The sequence below is a fragment of the Petromyzon marinus genome, unplaced genomic scaffold (genome assembly GCF_048934315.1).
Source record: "Petromyzon marinus isolate PM22_M1 ecotype Great Lakes invasive population unplaced genomic scaffold, UKy_Petmar_22M1.pri1.0 PM_Scaffold_105, whole genome shotgun sequence".
NCBI classification, from domain to species: domain Eukaryota; kingdom Metazoa; phylum Chordata; class Hyperoartia; order Petromyzontiformes; family Petromyzontidae; genus Petromyzon; species Petromyzon marinus.
This window is the reverse complement of record NW_027423064.1, coordinates 232,915-252,417: the sequence shown is the minus strand read 5'-3', so window position 1 is coordinate 252,417 and position 19,503 is coordinate 232,915. Positions and strand designations below refer to the sequence as shown.

Here is a 19,503-nt window from a genome sequence, read left to right as displayed (position 1 = left end):
ATCTGCTGGACTACATAGTGACGGACCAGCGAATGCGAGCCCATGTCCTTGACACCAGGACCTACCGTGGAGCTGATCTGCCCTCTGACCATCGACTAGTCATCTGTAAGATGCGCCTGCCATTCTTCCACTCCGGTGGTGGGTGTACACCCAGGACCCCATTCCAACCTAAAGTGGCCTGGTCTCAGTTATCTGATGAAAGTTGCAAGCGAGAATTTCATCATCGCTTGCGGCTGGGATTGGCATCGTCCCCGACTCCTCCTGATGTCGAGGGTAAATGGGCGAGGTTTAGGACTGTGACTCATGCAGCTGCAATGGCTGCTTTGGGTACGCGGTCCAGACCTCCCCAGACACCCTGGATGACAGAGGAGTTGTTCAGGATGGTTGAGAAAAAGCGACAGGCCCACTGTCATCGGCTACAGAATCCCACGTCAGAGAATGAGGAGGCTTACCGCAGCCTTCGCTCGGAGGTTCGGAGAGCCGTGAGGCGCTGCAAGGATGGGTGGTGGTCGCGGGTTGCTGAGGAGATGGAGTCTGCCTCAGTGGCCCGTGATCACAAATCGCTATTTAACTCCATCAAAAAAGTAACCTGCAGCGCCACACCTATTACCATCATTAGGGGAAAAAACGGTGATCCAATTTCCGACCCCCAGGAACAGGTTCGCAGATTTGCTGAGCATTTCTGTGAGGTCCTGGGGGAGGGAAAATCCCACAGCCAGGAAAACATCGTGGCACAAAGTGAGGATGACCCTGCTGAGGCTGCGGTGCCTCAAATATTGGATGAAGTCACCCCCTGTGAGTGGCTGGCTGAGGTGCCATCTGCTGAGGAAGTATTGAAGGCGATCCGGAGTCTGAGACCAGGAAAGGCAGCGGGCAGAGATGATCTCCCAAGCGAAATGCTGAGGGAGGGTGGCGTTTGTGCACAGACTGCCCTATATGACATCATAACAACAGTCTGGACCACTGGACGGGTTCCGCAGGATTGGAAGGATGCCCTGGTGGTCCCCCTTTTTAAGAAGGGGGACCGCACAGACTGTAACAACTACAGGGGCATCTCACTCCTCAGTGTGCCGGGAAAGGTCCTGGCAAGGATTATTCAGCATCGCCTTGCCAGGCACGCTGAGGAGAGGCTTGCGGAGCCCCAATGCGGTTTCAGGAAAGGGCGGTCCTGCACAGATGCCATATTTTCTGTCCGTCTGCTACAGCAGAGGTGTAGGGAATTCCAACAAGACCTACATCTCTGCTTTATTGACCTGGTCAAGGCCTATGATACCATCAGTAGGCCTGGGCTCTGGGTCGTTCTTCGTGCTTTTGGAGTACCTGACCCTCTGCTCACGATCATTAAGGACCTTCATGATGGTGAGCGGGCCCGGGTAAAACTACGTGGCCGGGAGTCAGAGCCATTCCCTGTACACCTTGGGGTGCGAAAGGGATGTCCTCTGGCTCCCACATTATTTAACATCTATTTTGACCACGTAGTTCGTGAAGCCTTCAATAGCTGTACCGGGGGAATCTCCATATGGTACAGATATAATGGGAGGCTAATCGATGCCCGGGTGCGGTCAAGGGATGGCTCCCTATTGCTCAACCACGTTATGTATGCTGATGACTTCGTAATAGCTGCTCAGTCAGAGGAGGAGTTGCAGACGCTGCTGCTGAGACTGGAGCGTGCCACTAAGAGGTGGGGCCTTACCATCAGCCCCACCAAAACTAAGCACCTGCCTGGGTATTTTGTACCATCGGACACTCCACCCCCACAACTCCCAATCGGTGATGGGGCAGTTGTGGAGAGAGTGGAGAGTTTCCCATACCTGGGCAGTGTGCTTATGACTGGCTCCAGTTTAACAGCAGAGGTCTCACTCCGAATCAGTCGAGCGGCAATATCTTTTCATCGGTTGCGTAACGCTGTGTGGAAGCTACCTGGTCTGTCGCTCCGCACTAAGCTTCAGGTCTTCTCGGCCACGGTCATTCCCTCCCTTCTCTACGCTTGCGAAACGTGGACCCCCCTAATGGAACATCTTCGCCGGTTAGAAACATTTAGGCTGACCTGCCTACGATCCATCCTGGGTTTAACCAGACTGGATTGTGTGAGGAGCTCACAAATCCTTGAAAGATCTGGGCAGGGTCCCATCGGTGAGCTCCTCCGGCAGGCAAGGCTGCGATGGCTGGGTCATGTAGCCCGCATGCCCAGCCACCGCATGCCGAAACAGCTTTTGTTTGGCCGGATTGAGGGGGCTAAGCGGGCGCGGCACGGGCTAGAGAAGAGATGGAGTGATGTGGTACAGGAGGACGTGGAGCTGAGTGGACTTGCCGATGACTGGTACCAGCGGTGTCAAGATCGGCCTCTGTGGAGGAGGCTCGTGAAGGATGCTACTGGGCAGTTGGAGGCAGTCGCCCTCCAACAACAACGGAGGGCGGAGGAGCGACGCTCACAACAACGAGCGGAGCGCCGGGTGGCTAAAGCACAGCAGGTTGGCACAGTAGGGGGCACAGGTGGTGCATCAGCCAGTCATCTCAGTCAGTCGACCCGTGGCACCTGGGTCTGCCCCGTGACCTCCTGCCAGCGGGCGTTCGACACTTAACGTGGCCTCAGGGTGCACATAGCCTGGCACAAGCGTCGTGGTGACGTCACCGCCACTTAGTGGCGAATGGCGGTTGTTGTTGTTGTTGTTGTGTGACTGTGTGTGTGACTGTGTGTGTGTGTGACTGTGTGTGTGTGACTGTGTGTGTGTGACTGTGTGTGTGACTGTGTGTGTGTGACTGTGTGTGTCACTGTGTGCGTGTGTGTGACTGTGTGTGTGTGTGTGACTGTGTGTGTGTGACTGTGTGTGTGACTGTGTGTGTGTGTGTGACTGTGTGTGTGTGTGACTGTGTGTGTGTGACTGTGTGTGTGACTGTGTGTGTGACTGTGTGTGTGACTGTGTCTGTGTGACTGTGTGTGTGTGACTGTGTGTGTGTGACTGTGTGTGTGTGTGTGACTGTGTGTGTGACTGTGTGTGTGTGTGACTGTGTGTGTGTGTGACTGTGTGTGTGTGTGACTGTGTGTGTGTGTGACTGTGTGTGTGTGTCACTGTGTGTGTGTGTGTCACTGTGTGTGTGTGTGACTGTGACTGTGTGTGACTGTGTGTGTGACTGTGTGTGTGACTGTGTGTGTGTGTGACTGTGTGTGTGTGTGACTGTGTGTGTGACTGTGTGTGTGACTGTGTGTGTGACTGTGTGTGTGTGTGACTGTGTGTGTGTGACTGTGTGTGTGACTGTGTGTGTGACTGTGTGTGTGTGTGACTGTGTGTGTGTGTGACTGTGTGTGTGACTGTGTGTGTGTGACTGTGTGTGTCTGTGTGTGTGTGTGACTGTGTGTGTGTGACTGTGTGTGTGTGACTGTGTGTGTGTGACTGTGTGTGTGTTTGACTGTGTGTGTGTGTGACTGTGTGTGTGTGACTGTGTGTGTGTGACTGTGTGTGTGACTGTGTGTGTGTGTGTGACTGTGTGTGTGTGTGTGACTGTGTGTGTGTGTGACTGTGTGTGTGTGACTGTGTGACTGTGTGTGTGTGTGTGTGTGTGACTGTGTGTGACTGTGTGTGTGTGTGACTGTGTGTGTGTGTGACTGTGTGTGTGACTGTGTGTGTGACTGTGTGTGTGACTGTGTGTGACTGTGTGACTGTGTGTGTGTGTGACTGTGTGTGTGTCACTGTGTGTGTGTGACTGTGTGTGTGTGTGTGACTGTGTGTGTGACTGTGTGTGACTGTGTGACTGTGTGTGTGTGACTGTGTGTGTGTGACTGTGTGTGTGTGACTGTGTGTGTGACTGTGTGTGTGTGTGACTGTGTGTGTGTGTGACTGTGTGTGTGTGACTGTGTGTGTGTGACTGTGTGTGTGACTGTGTGTGTGTGACTGTGTGTGTGTGTGACTGTGTGTGTGTGACTGTGTGTGTGTGTGACTGTGTGTGTGTGTGACTGTGTGTGTGTGACTGTGTGCGTGGCGGTGAGCAGGAGGTGAGCGCCCCTCCCCCATCCCGCCTGCACGCGTTGGTGCGGAGTGGCAGCCTCAGCTGCATCCTGAGCAGCCTGGCGCTCGCTCACGACCTGCAGCGCCTGCACGCGGCCGGCACAGGTGAGGCTCACCCACTCACTCACCCACTCGCTCACCCACTCGCTCACCCACTCACTCACCCACTCACTCACCCACTCACTCACTCACCCACTCACTCACACACTCACTCACTCACCCACTCACTCACCCACTCACTCACTCACCCACTCACTCACCCACTCACTCACCCACTCGCTCACCCACTCACTCACCCACTCGCTCACCCACTCACTCACCCACTCACTCACTCACCCACTCACTCACCCACTCACTCACCCACTCGCTCACCCACTCACTCACCCACTCACTCACTCACCCACTCACTCACCCACTCACCCACTCACTCACTCACTCACCCACTCACTCACCCACTCACTCACCCACTCGCTCACCCACTCACCCGCTCGCTCACCCGCTCACTCACCCACTCACCCACCCACTCACTCACCCACTCACTCACTCACCCACTCACTCACTCACTCACCCACTCGCTCACCCACTCACTCACCCACTCACTCACTCACTCACCCACTCACTCACCCACTCACTCACCCACTCACTCACCCACTCGCTCACCCACTCACCCACTCACTCACCCACTCACTCACCCACTCGCTCACCCACTCACCCACTCGCTCACCCACTCACTCACCCACTCGCTCACCCACTCACCCACTCGCTCACCCACTCACTCACCCACTCACTCACCCACACACTCACCCACTCACTCACTCACCCACACACCCACCCACACACTCACTCACCCACCCACCCACTCACCTACACACTCACTCACTCACTCACCCACTCACTCACCCACTCACTCACCCACTCACTCACCCACTCACTCACCCACTCACTCACCCACTCACCCACTCACTCACTCACCCACTCACTCACTCGCTCACCCACTCGCTCACCCACTCGCTCACCCACTCACCCACCCACTCACTCACTCACTCACCCACTCACTCACCCACTCGCTCACCCACTCGCTCACCCACTCACCCACCCACCCACTCACTCACTCACTCACCCACTCACTCACCCACTCACTCACCCACCCGCTCACCCACTCACTCACCCACTCACCCACCCACTCACCCACTCACCCACCCACTCACCCACTCACCCACTCACTCACCCACTCACTCACCCACTCACTCACCCACTCACTCACCCACTCACTCACTCACACACTCACTCACTCACCCACTCACTCACTCACTCACCCACTCACTCACCCACTCACTCACCCGCTCGCTCACCCACTCACTCACTCGCTCACCCGCTCACTCACTCGCTCGCTCACCCGCTCACTCACTCGCTCACCCACTCGCTCACCCGCTCGCTCACCCACTCGCTCACCCACTCACTCACTCGCTCACCCGCTCACTCACTCGCTCGCTCACCCGCTCACTCACTCGCTCACCCACCCACCCACCCACTCACCTACTCACCCACTCACCCACCCACTCACCACCTACTCACCCACCTGCCCACTCTCACCCACTTGCTCACCTGCTCCGTGAGTGTGACGGGGAGTGGTGGTGCTGTGGTTAGCACTATGCTGTGTGTGACTGTCTGTGTGTGACTGTGTGTCAGTCTGTGTGACTGTGTGTGTGTCAGCCTGTGTGTGTGACTGTGTGTGTGTGTCAGGCCTTCATAGGTGCTCGCAGGCCTTCATAGGTGCTCGCTAACAGCATTTGTCCCTACAGTCTGTTACAGGCTATATGGGGGATCTTTGTTATCCTTGTTGTGTGTCAGCCTGTGTGTGTCTATGTGTTTGTCTGTGTGTGTATGTGTCTGTGTGGTGTGTGTGTCTGTGTGGTCTGGGTGTGTGGTGTGTGAGTGTGTGTGTGTGGTGTGTGTGTGTCACTGTGTGTGTCTGTGTGTGTATGTGTAACTGTGTGTAACTGTGTGTGTGTAGTGTGAGTGGTCTACGGGAGAGTGTGCGTGCTCTGGGTTTGACTATGTGTGTGTGTCACTGTGTGTGTGTGTCTGTGTGTGTCATTGTGTGTGTGTCACTGTGTGTGTGTGTGTGTCACTGTGTGTGTGTCACTGTGTGGGGAGCGATAGTGTAGCGGTTAGCGCTACGCTGCGCTATGAACCTGGCGACCCGGGTTCGATTCCCGCTCACGGCCAACACCAGTGACGATTATCTGAACCGGTCCCGGGCCGCCCCTAGGTCGACTCAGCCTCAAATGAGTACCCGGTGCGGTGTGTAAACATCGCCACTAGGGAGACAAAGGCGGTCGGGTGTGGTGCTGGCCACCCACCCCCTCGTGTACCGTTCCGGCCTTCATAGGTGCTCGCTAACAGCACTTGCCCCTACAGTCTGTTAAGGCTATATGGGGGATCTTTGGATCTTTGTATGTGTGTCACTGTGTATGTGACTATGTACATGTATGTGTGTGTCACTGTGTGTGTATGTATGTGACTGTGTGTATGTATGTGTATGTGACTGTATGTGTGTCACTGTGTATGTGACTATGTATATGTATGTGTGTGTCACTGTGTGTGTATGTATGTGTGTGTATGTATATGTTTTATGTGTGTATATGACTGTATGTGTGTGTGTGACTATATGTGTATGTGACTGTATGTGTGTGTGTGACTGTATGTGTGTCACTGTGTATGTGACTATGTATATGTATGTGTGTGTCACTGTGTGTGTATGTATGTGTGTGTATGTATGTGTGTATGTGACTGTATGTGTGTGTATGTGTCACTGTGTGGTGTGTGTGTATGTGACTATGTGTGTGTGACTGTGTGTGTATATGACTGTATGTATGTGTGTGGTGTGTGTGTGTGTCACTGTGTATATGACTGTATGTGTGTATATGACTGTATGTGACTGTGTATGTGTGTCACTGTGCGTGACTGTATGTGTGTATATGACTGTGTGTATATGACTGTATGTGTGTGTGTGACTGTATGTGTGTGTAGGTGTATGTATGTGACTGTGTGTGTATATGACTGTATGTATGTGTGTGTGACTGTGTGTGTATATGACTGTATGTGTGTGTGTCACTGTGTATATGACTGTATGTGACTGTGTATGTGTGTCACTGTGCGTGACTGTATGTGTGTATATGACTGTGTGTATATGACTGTATGTGTGTGTGACTGTATGTGTGTGTATGTGTATGTATGTGACTGTGTGTGTATATGACTGTATGTATGTGTGTGTGACTGTGTGTGTATATGACTGTATGTGTGTGTGTGTCACTGTGTATATGACTGTATGTGTATGTATATGACTGTGTGTATATGACTGTATGTGTGTGTGTGGTGTGTGTGTGTGTGTGTCACTGTTTATATGACTGTATGTGTATGTATATGACTGTGTGTATATGACTGTATGTGTGTGTGTGGTGTGTGTGTGTGTGTCACTGTGTATATGACTGTATGTGTATGTATATGACTGTGTGTATATGACTGTATGTGTGTGTGTGGTGTGTGTGTGTGTCACTGTGTATATGACTGTATGTGTATGTATGTGACTGTGTGTGTATGTGACTGTATGTGTGTGGTGTGTGTATATGACTGTGTGTGACTGTGTGTGTGTGACTGTATGTGTATGTGTGTGTGTGTGACTGTGTGTGTGTGTCTGTGTAGACCCTTCTGCCGAGCTCCAGGAGGCAGTCTGTGACAAGTTCGCCTTGGTGGTTCCGCTACTCAGAGGTACCAGCAACATCATCGGCAACATCATCAGCATCAGCATCATCAGCATCATCATCAGCATCATCAGCAGCATCATCACCAGCATCATCATCATCATTAGCATCATTGTCATTAGCAACATCATCAGCAGCAGCATCATCAGCATCATCATCAGCATCATCAGCAGCATCAGCATCATCATCATCAGTAGCATCATCATCAGTAGCATCATCATCATTAGCATTATTATCATCAGCAACATTATCAGCAGCATCATCAGCAGCAGCATCATCATCAGCTATATCAGCATCATCAGCAGTATCATCAGCAGCAGCATCATCATCTGCATCATCATCAGCAGCATCATCAGCAGCATCATCAGCAGCAGCAGCAGCATCATCATCAGCATCATCATCAGCAGCAACATCATCACCATCATCATCAGCAGCAACATCATCACCAGCATCATCATCAGCATCATCATCATCAGCAGCAGCATCATCAGCAGCATCATCAGCAACAGCAGCATCAGCAGCAGATGATGACGGTGATGTTGTTGATGTTGTTGATGTTTTTGTTGATGATGTTGTTGATATAGTAATAGGTTTTACCCTTTTAACTGGCACAAAAACTGACACCTTTATTCAAGGCATCGTGTTTGCAATGACCACAACACAAGCAGTCAAAATGCAAACAAAAAAGACAACTCTGATAATAATATGCACTGTCCTTGAATTTGATTGGTCCACACACGAGTTAAAAGGGTAAAACCTATTCCTATATCTTGTTTCTGGCAAAGGAGGTCTCATAATGTAAATGCTCACCCCGAGCCCTCAATACTCTGATGGTGCGCTGTTTTTGAGTTGTACGCCTTTTGGCGTCTTCTGGTCCAACACCAATGGAGACTAAAGGGCTCTAAGAAAAGCTGTCTCGGGTGTGGACCAATCAAATTCAAGGACAGTGCATATTATTATCAGAGTTGTCTTTTTTGTGTGCATTTTGACTGCTTGTGTTGTGGTTATTGCAAACATGATGCCTTGAATAAAGGTGTCAGTTTGTGTGCCAGTTAAAAGGGTAAAACCTATTCCTATATCTTGTTTCTGGCAAAGGAGGTCTCATAATGATGTTGTTGATGTTGTTATTGTTGATGTTGTTGTTGTTGTTATTGTTGATGTTGTTGTTGATGTTGTTGATGATGTTGAAGTTGTTGATGATGTTGTTGTTGTTGATGATGTTGAAGTTGTTGATGATGTTGATGTTGTTGTTATTGTTGTTGTTGTTGATGTTGTTATTGTTGATGTTGTTGTTGTTATTGTTGATGTTGTTGATGATGATGATGTTGTTGTTGTTGATGTTGTTGTTGTTGTTGTTATTGTTATTATTATTGTTGTTGTTGATGTTGTTGTTGTTGATGTTGTTGTTGATGTTGTTATTGTTGTTGTTGATGTTGTTGTTGATGTTGTTGTTGATGTTGTTGTTGTTGATGATGATGTTGTTGTTATTGTTATTATTGTTGTTGATGTTGATGTTGTTGTTGATGTTATTATTGATGTTGTTATTGTTATTATTATTGTTGATGTTGTTGTTATTGTTATTATTGATGTTGTTGTTGTTGATGATGTTGGTGTTGTTGATGATGTTGTTGTTGTTGTTGTTATTATTGTTGTTGTTGATGTTGTTATTATTGTTATTATTATTGTTGTTGATGTTGATGTTGTTGTTATTATTGTTGTTGATGTTGATGTTGTTGTTGATGTTATTATTGATGTTGTTATTGTTATTATTATTGTTGATGTTGTTGTTATTGTTATTATTGATGTTGTTGTTGTTGTTGATGTTGTTATTATTGTTATTATTATTGTTGTTGATGTTGATGTTGTTGTTGTTGTTGATGATGTTGATGTTGTTGTTGATGTTGTTGTGTAGAGGTGCTGGCACGGTGCAGGGGCTCTGTGCTCTCTTCCTCCCCCTCACTGGGGCTGAGCGTCGCCCCTCAGCTGCTGGAGCACCTGGTACTCTTCATGGAGGTGAATCAACAACAACATCAACAACATCAACAACAACGTCAACAACAACATCAACAACATCAATAACATCAACATCAACAACATCAACATCAATAACAACATCAACAACATCAATAACAACATCAACAACAACATCAACAACATCAATAACATCAACATCAACAACATCAACATCAATAACAACATCAATAACAACATCAACAACATCAACAACAACATCAACAACATCAACAACAACGTCAACAACAACATCAACAACATCAATAACATCAATAACATCAACATCAACAACATCAACATCATCATCAACAACATCAACAGCAACAACAACATCAACAACATCAACAACGTCAATAACATCAACAACAACATCAACAACATCAACAACGTCAATAACATCAACAACAACATCAACACCATTAACAACAACATCGTCAACAACATCAACAACAACATCTCCCCCCCCGTGTCTCTCCCCTCCGTGTCTCTCTCCCCGTGTCTCCCCGTGTCTCCCCCCGTGTCTCCCCCCCGTGTCTCCCAGTGTCTCTCCCCCGTGTCTCCCCGTGTCTCTCCCCGTGTCTCTCCCCGTGTCTCTCCCCCCCCGTGTCTCCCCCCCGTGTCTCCCCCCCGTGTCTCCCCCCCGTGTCTCCCCGTGTCTCTCCCCCCGTGTCTCCCCGTGTCTCTCCCCCCGTGTCTCCCCGTGTCTCTCTCCCCGTGTCTCTCTCCCCTGTCCGTGTCTCCCCAGACTGCTGCTGTGGTGACCTTCGTGGCTGGTGTGGCTTGCCGTGCCCTACGCCCCACCAGCTCCCCGTGTCTCTCTCCCCGTGTCTCTCTCCCCTGTCCGTGTCTCCCCAGACTGCTGCTGTGGTGAGCTTCGTGGCTGGTGTGGCTTGCCGTGCCCTACGCCCCACCAGCTCCCCGTGTCTCTCTCCCCGTGTCTCTCTCCCCGTGTCTCTCTCCCCTGTCCATGTCTCCCCAGACTGCTGCTGTGGTGAGCTTCGTGGCTGGTGTGGCTTGCCGTGCCCTACGCCCCACCAGCTCCCCGTGTCTCTCTCCCCGTGTCTCTCTCCCCTGTCCGTGTCTCCCCAGACTGCTGCTGTGGTGAGCTTCGTGGCTGGTGTGGCTTGCCGTGCCCTACGCCCCACCAGCTCCCCGTGTCTCTCTCCCCGTGTCTCTCTCCCCTGTCCGTGTCTCCCCAGACTGCTGCTGTGGTGAGCTTCGTGGCTGGTGTGGCTTGCCGTGCCCTACGCCCCACCAGGTCCCAGCTGCAGAAGCGGCGCAGGAAGAAGGGGGGTGGAGGGGCAGGGACGGGGACGGTGAGTGAACACGTGACAGTGTGTGTGTGTCAGTGAGTGTGTGAACACGTGTGTCAGTGAGTGTGTGTCAGTGTGTGTCAGTGTGTGTCAGTGAGTGAACACGTGAGTCAGTGTGTCAGTGTGTGTGTGTGTGTCAGTGTGTGTGTGTCTGTGTGTGTCAGTGTGTCAGTGTGTGTGTCACTGTGTGTGTGTGTCACTGTGTGTGTGTGTGTCACTGTGTGTGTGTGTGTCAGTCTGTGTGTCAGTGTATGAGTGTGTGTGTCACTGTGTGTCAGTGAGTGTGTCACTGTGTGTGTCAGTGTCACTGTGTGTGTATCAGTGTGTGTGTCAGTGTGTGTGTGTGTCAGTGTGTCAGTGAGTGTGTCAGTGTGTCAGTGTGTGTGTGTGTCAGTGTGTGTGTCAGTGTGTGTGTGTGTCAGTGTGTGTGTGTGTGTGTGTCAGTGTGTGTGTGTCAGTGTGTGTGTCAGTGTGTGTGTCAGTGTGTGTGTGTCAGTGTGTGTGTGTCAGTGTGTCACTGTGTCACTGTGTGTGAGTGTGTCAGTGTGTGTGTGTCACTGTGTGTGTGTGTCAGTGTGTCACTGTGTGTCACTGTGTGGGGAGTGATAGTGTAGCGGTTAGCGCTACGCTGCGCTATGAACCTGGCGACCCGGGTTCGATTCCCGCTCACGGCCAACACGTGTGGCGATTATCTGAACCGGTCCCGGGCCTCCCCTAGGTCGACTCAGCCTCAAATGAGTACCTGGTGCGGTGTGTAGTAAACATCGTCACTAGGGAGACAAAGGCGGTCGGGCGTGGTGCTGGCCACCCACCCCCTCGTGTACCGTTCCGGCCTTCATAGGTGCTCGCTAACAGCACTTGCCCCTACAGTCTGTTAAGGCTACATGGGGGAACTTTGTTGTTTGTCTTTGTGTGACTGTGTGAGGAGTGGTGGTGCAGTGGTTAGCGCTGCGCTACTAACACAGGGAGACCTGAGTTCGATTCCCGCTCACGGCCACCACCACCGCCAGTGACAGCGATTATCTGAACCGGTCCTGGGCCTCCCCTAGGTCGACTCAGCCTCAACTGAGTGCTACCTGGTGTAGCTGTGGTGTGTAGTGAACATCGCCAGCACTGGGGGAGAGACAAAGGCGGCCGGGCGTGGTGCTGGTAGCCACCCACCCCCTCTGTGTGTGTGTGTGTAGGTGCTGCTACTCGCTACTAGCAGCACTTGCCCCTACAACCCTGCTAGAGGCTACCTGGGGGATCTTTGTCTGTGTGTAGGTGCTGCTACTCGCTACTAACAGCACTTGCCCCTACAGCCCTGCTAGAGGCTACCTGGGGGATCTTTGTCTGTGTGTAGGTGCTGCTACTCGCTACTAACAGCACTTGCCCCTACAGCCCTGCTAGAGGCTACCTGGGGGATCTTTGTCTGTGTGTGTAGGTGCTGCTACTCGCTACTAACAGCACTTGCCCCTACAGCCTGCTAGAGGCTACCTGGGGGATCTTTGTCTGTATGTGTGTAGGTGCTGCTACTCGCTACTAACTACAGCACTTGCCACTACAGCCTGCTAGAGGCTACCTGGGGGATCTTTGTCTGTGTGTGTAGGTGCTGCTACTCGCTACTCACAGCACTTGCCCCTACAGCCCTGCTAGAGGCTACCTGGGTGCCCTATACCTGTACCTGTGTGCCCCCCCCCCGCTCACCAGCCCCCCACGCTGGAGAGCTTCGCCGTGTTCACGGCAGCGCTCCGTGAGACGCTCACCGACGCGGTGAGCGACGTGGAGAGCAAAGCTCAGCACGTGGCAACACTGCCCTACCACAGCCTCATCACTCACCACTCACAGGTGGGTGGTGAGTGGGTGGGTGAGTGGGTGGGTGAGTGGGTGAGTGGGTGGGTGGGTGGGTGAGTGGGTGGGTGGGTGAGTGGGTGGGTGGGTGGGTGAGTGGGTGGGTGGGTGGGTGAGTGGGTGGGTGGGTGAGTGGGTGAGTGGGTGAGTGGGTGGGTGGGTGAGTGGGTGAGTGGGTGAGTGGGTGGGTGGGTGGGTGAGTGGTGGGTGGGTGGGTGAGTGGGTGAGTGGGTGAGTGGGTGGGTGGGTGGGTGAGTGGGTGGGTGGGTGGGTGGGTGAGTGGGTGAGTGGGTGGGTGAGTGGGTGAGTGGGTGGGTGGGTGGGTGAGTGGGTGAGTGGGTGAGTGAGTGGGTGGGTGAGTGGGTGAGTGGGTGGGTGGGTGGGTGAGTGAGTGGGTGGGTGGGTGAGTGAGTGAGTGGGTGGGTGGGTGAGTGGGTGGGTGGGTGGGTGAGTGGGTGGGTGAGTGGGTGGGTGGGTGGGTGAGTGGTGGGTGAGTGGGTGAGTGGGTGAGTGGGTGGGTGAGTGGGTGGGTGGATGGGTGAGTGGTGGGTGAGTGGGTGAGTGGTGGGTGAGTGGGTGAGTGGTGGGTGAGTGGGTGAGTGGGTGAGTGGGTGGGTGGGTGGGTGAGTGGGTGGGTGGGTGAGTGGGTGAGTGGGTGGGTGGGTGAGTGGGTGGGTGGGTGGGTGAGTGGGTGGGTGGGTGAGTGGGTGGGTGGGTGGGTGGGTGAGTGAGTGGGTGAGTGGGTGGGTGGGTGGTGGGTGAGTGGGTGGGTGAGTGGGTGGGTGGGTGAGTGAGTGGGTGGGTGGGTGGGTGAGTGGGTGGGTGGGTGGCTGGGTGAGTGGCTGGGTGAGTGAGTGGCTGGGTGAGTGAGTGGCTGGGTGAGTGGGTGGCTGGGTGAGTGAGTGGCTGGGTGAGTGGGTGGCTGGGTGAGTGAGTGACTGGGTGGGTGAGTGACTGGGTGGGTGAGTGGGTGGGTGAGTGAGTGGGTGGGTGAGTGGGTGGCTGGGTGGGTGAGTGGGCGCTTGGGGCCAAGCAGGGCCAGGGGGAGGGCCGGTGATTGTCCAATGGGAGAGCAGCTCCTCTTATTCACCTCCCCCCCCCATGCCCCCGTTGGTGGTGAGCAGGCTGGTGAGCAGGCTGGTGAGCAGGCTGGTGAGCAGGCTGGTGAGCAGGCTGGTGAGCAGGCTGGTGAGCAGGCTGGTGAGCAGGCTGGTGAGCGTGCGGTGTGGGAGAAAGTGCAGAGAAGCTACCAGCGCTCGCTGCAGGAGATCGAGGAAGCTCTCAAACGTCGCCTCGAGTCCACACTCACCACACTCAAACTCTGACGCTCACCACTCACTCACCACTCACACTCACCACTCACTCACCACACTCACTCACCACTCACTCACCACTCACTCACCACTCACTCACCACCCACTCACCACTCACCACTCACTCACCACACTCACTCACCACTCACTCACCACTCACTCACCACACTCAAACTCTGACGCTCACCACTCACTCACCACACTCACTCACCACTCACTCACCACACTCACTCACCACTCACTCACCACTCACTCACCACTCACTCACCACCCACTCACCACTCACTCACCACTCACCACTCACTCACCACTCACTCACCACTCACTCACCACACTCAAACTCTGACGCTCACCACTCACCACTCACTCACCACTCACCACTCACTCACCACTCACCACTCACTCACCACTCACTCACCACCCACTCACCACCCACTCACCACTCACTCACCACTCACTCACCACTCACCACTCACTCACCACTCACCACTCACTCACCACTCACTCACTCACCACACTCAAACTCTGACGCTCACCACTCACTCACCACTCACTCACCACTCACACTCACCACTCACTCACCACTCACTCACCACACTCACCACACTCAAACTCTGACGCTCACCACTCACCACTCACTCACCACTCACTCACCACTCACCACTCACTCACCACTCACTCACCACTCACTCACCACTCACTCACCACACTCAAACTCTGACGCTCACCACTCACTCACCACTCACTCACCACTCACTCACCACTCACTCACCACACTCAAACTCTGACGCTCACCACTCACTCACCACACTCACTCACCACTCACACTCACCACTCACTCACCACTCACTCACCACACTCAAACTCTGACGCTCACCACTCACTCACCACTCACTCACCACTCACACTCACCACACTCAAACTCTGACGCTCACCACTCACTCACCACTCACTCACCACTCACACTCACCACTCACACTCACCACTCACACTCACCACACTCAAACTCTGACGCTCACCACTCACTCACCACTCACTCACCACTCACACTCACCACACTCAAACTCTGACGCTCACCACTCACTCACCACTCACTCACCACTCACACTCACCACTCACACTCACCACTCACACTCACCACACTCAAACTCTGACGCTCACCACTCACTCACCACTCACTCACCACTCACACTCACCACACTCAAACTCTGACGCTCACCACTCACTCACCACTCACTCACCACTCACACTCACCACTCTCACCACACTCAAACTCTGACGCTCACCACTCACTCACCACTCACTCACCACTCACTCACCACCACTCACTCACCCACTCACTCACTCACCACTCACACTCACCACCCACTCACTCACTCACCACTCACGCACCACACTCAAACTCTGACGCTCACCACTCACTCACCACTCACTCACCACTCACTCACCCACTCACTCACTCACCACTCACACTCACCACCCACTCACTCACTCACCACTCACTCACCACACTCAAACTCTGACGCTCACCACTCACCACTCACTCACTCACCACTCACCACTCACTCACCACTCACTCACCACTCACCACTCACTCACCACTCACTCACCACTCACTCACCACACTCAAACTCTGACGCTCACCACTCACTCACCACTCACTCACCACTCACACTCACCACTCTCACCACACTCAAACTCTGACGCTCACCACTCACCACTCACTCACCACTCACTCACCACTCACTCACCACTCACACTCACCACCCACTCACCACTCACCACTCACTCACCACTCACTCACCACCCACTCACCACTCACCACTCACTCACCACTCACTCACCACTCACACTCACCACTCACTCACCACTCACACTCACCACTCACTCACACGCACCACACTCAAACTCTGACGCTCACCACTCACTCACCACTCACTCACCACTCACCACTCACTCACCACTCACTCACCACTCACTCACTCACCACTCACTCACCACTCACTCACCACTCACTCACTCACCACTCACTCACCACTCACTCACCACTCAAACTCTGACGCTCACCACTCACTCACCGCTCACTCACCACTCACTCACCACTCACTCACCACTCTCTCACCACTCACACTCACCACTCACTCACCACTCACTCACCACTCACTCACCACTCACACGCAGCACACTCAAACTCTGACACTCACCACACTCACTCACCACTCACCACTCACTCACCACCCACTCACCACCCACTCACCACCCACTCACCACTCACTCACCACTCACCACTCACTCACCACTCACCACTCACTCACCACTCACTCACCACCCACTCACCACTCACTCACCACTCACTCACTCACCACTCACTCACCACTCACTCACCACTCACACTCACGACTCACACTCACCACACTCAAACTCTGACGCTCACCACTCACTCACCACTCACTCACCACTCACTCACCACTCACCACTCACTCACTCACTCACCACTCACTCACTCACCACTCACACGCACCACACTCAAACTCTGACACTCACCACTCACTCACCACTCACTCACCACTCACTCACCCACCACTCACTCACCACCCACTCACCACCCACTCACCACTCACTCACCACTCACTCACTCACCACTCACTCACCACTCACCACTCACTCACCACTCACCACTCACTCACCACTCACCACTCACTCACCACCCACTCACCACTCACTCACCACTCACTCACCACTCACTCACTCACCACTCACCACTCACTCACCACTCACCACTCACTCACCACTCACTCACCACTCACACTCACGACTCACACTCACCACACTCAAACTCTGACGCTCACCACTCACTCACCACTCACTCACCACTCACTCACCACTCACTCACTCACTCACCACTCACTCACTCACCACTCACACGCACCACACTCAAACTCTGACACTCACCACTCACTCACCACTCACTCACCACTCACTCACCACTCACACGCACCACACTCAAACTCTGACGCTCACCACTCACTCACCACTCACTCACCACTCACTCACCACTCACTCTCCACACTCACTCACCACTCACTCACCACCCACACTCACCACTCACTCACCATCCTCACGCGCACCACTCACGCTCACCATCCTCACGCTCGCCACTCACACTCACCATCCACACTCACCATCCACACACTCACCACACTCACACTCACCACCCACACGCTCTGACGCTCACCACTCACTCACCATCCTAACGCTCACCACCCACACACTCACCACCCTCACGCTCACCACCCTCACACTCACCACCCTCATGCTCACCACCCACACACTCACCACTCACACGCTCACCACCCACACGCTCACCACCCACACGCTCACCACCCACACACTCACCACTCACACGCTCACCACCCACACGCTCACCACCCATACTCACCCCTGAGTGAGTGTTGCTGAGTGTGATGGTGGTGGTCATGGTGTTGTTGGTGGTGATGGTGGTGGTGATGGTGGTGGTGATGTTGGTGGTGGTGGTGTTGGTGGTGGTGATGGTGTTGTTGGTGGTGGTGATGGTGGTGGTGATGGTGGTGGTGGTGATGGTGGTGGTGATGGTGATGATGGTGGTGGTGGTAGTGATGGTGGTGGTAGTGATGGTGGTGGTGGTGATGGTGGTGGTGGTGGTGGTGATGATGGTGATGGTGGTGATGGTGTTGGTGGTGATAGTGTGGCGACAGTAGTAGCTGTAGAGTGACGGGAAGTGTGTGTAGTGTGTGTGTAGTGTGTGTGTCTGTCTGTGTGTGTAGTGTGTATCTGTCCGTGTGTCTGTGTGTGTGTGTCTGTGCGTGTGTGTGTGTCTCTGTGTGTATGTCTGTGTGTCTGTAGTGTGTCCGTGTGTATGTGTGACTGTGTGTGTATGTGATGTGTGTGTGTGTCTCTTTGTCTTTGACTGTGTGTGTGTGTGCGACTGTGTGTGTGTCTGTGTGTGACTGTGTGTGACTGTGTGTGACTGTGTGTGTGTGACACTGTGTTTGTGTGTCTGTGTGTATGTGAGTGTGAGTGTGTATGTGACTGTGTGTGTGTGACTGTGTGTGTGACTGTGTGACTGTGTGTGACTGTGTGACTGTGTGTGTGTGACTGTGTGTGTGTGACTGTGTGTGACTGTGTGTGTGTGACTGTGTGTGTGTGACTGTGTGTGTGTGTCACTGTGTGTGTGTGTGACTGTGTGTGTGTGACTGTGTGTGTGAGTGTGTGACTGTGTGTGTGTGTGACTGTGTGTGTGTGTGACTGTGTGTGTGTGTGACTGTGTGTGTGTGACTGTGTGTGACTGTGTGTGTGTGTGACTGTGTGTGTGTGTGACTGTGTGTGTGTGTGACTGTGTGTGTGTGTGACTGTGTGTGTGTGACTGTGTGTGACTGTGTGTGTGTGTGACTGTGTGTGTGTGTGACTGTGTGTGTGTGTGTGTAACTGTGTGTGTGTGACTGTGTGTGTGTGACTGTGTGTGTGTGTGTGACTATGTGTGTGTGACTGTGTGTGTGTGTGTGACTATGTGTGTGTGACTGTGTGTGTGTGTGACTGTGTGTGACTGTGTGTGTGTGTGACTGTGTGTGTGTCACTGTGTGTGACTGTGTGTGTGTGACTGTGTGTGTGTGACTGTGTGACTGTGTGTGTGTGACTGTGTGTGTGTCACTGTGTGTGTGTGTGTGACTGTGTGTGACTGTGTGTGTGTCACTGTGTGTGTCACTGTGTGTGTGTGACTGTGTGTGACTGTGTGTGACTGTGTGTGTGTGACTGTGTGTGACTGTGTGTGTGTGACTGTGTGTGTGTGACTGTGTGTGTGTGACTGTGTGTGTGTGTGACTGTGTGTGTGTGTGTCACTGTGTGTGTGTCACTGTGTGTGTGACTGTGTGTCACTGTGTGTGTGTGACTGTGTGTGTGACTGTGTGTGACTGTGTGTGTGTGACTGTGTGTGTGTCACTGGGTGTGCTACTGAGTGCTGAATTCAATAAAGCTCTTGCGCTGGTTCCGCCTGCTGTGGCCTCTCTCCAATGCCAACGCCTCGCTGAGGTCGCCAGGGCTGCTGTGCCAGGCTAGGTGCACCAGGAGCAGGTCACGGGACAGACCCTGCAGGGGCTATGGGTTGTACTGCTGCTGTGCCAGGCTAGGTGCACCAGGAGGAGGTCAGGGGACAGCCAGGTGCCACGGGTCGACTGACTGAGATGAGTGGCTGATGCACCACCTGTGCCCCCTACTGTGCCAACCTGCTGTG

General features: G+C 53.2%; 1 protein-coding gene across 1 annotated transcript in view; it reads left to right on the top strand.

Annotated features, from left to right (window-relative positions):
• The window catches only part of LOC116937057 (N-alpha-acetyltransferase 25, NatB auxiliary subunit-like), a 76,153-nt gene extending 56,895 nt beyond the window's left edge, over window positions 1–19,258 (top strand). The window contains exons 10-15 of the mRNA XM_076063370.1: window positions 3,989–4,109; window positions 7,710–7,775; window positions 9,681–9,781; window positions 10,981–11,097; window positions 12,784–12,921; window positions 14,049–19,258. Coding sequence (XP_075919485.1) covers window positions 3,989–4,109; window positions 7,710–7,775; window positions 9,681–9,781; window positions 10,981–11,097; window positions 12,784–12,921; window positions 14,049–14,249 — 744 coding nt within the window. The 3' untranslated portion in view covers window positions 14,250–19,258. The remainder of the gene's footprint in view (window positions 1–3,988; window positions 4,110–7,709; window positions 7,776–9,680; window positions 9,782–10,980; window positions 11,098–12,783; window positions 12,922–14,048) is intronic.
• The last annotated feature ends 245 nt before the right edge of the window (window positions 19,259–19,503 follow it).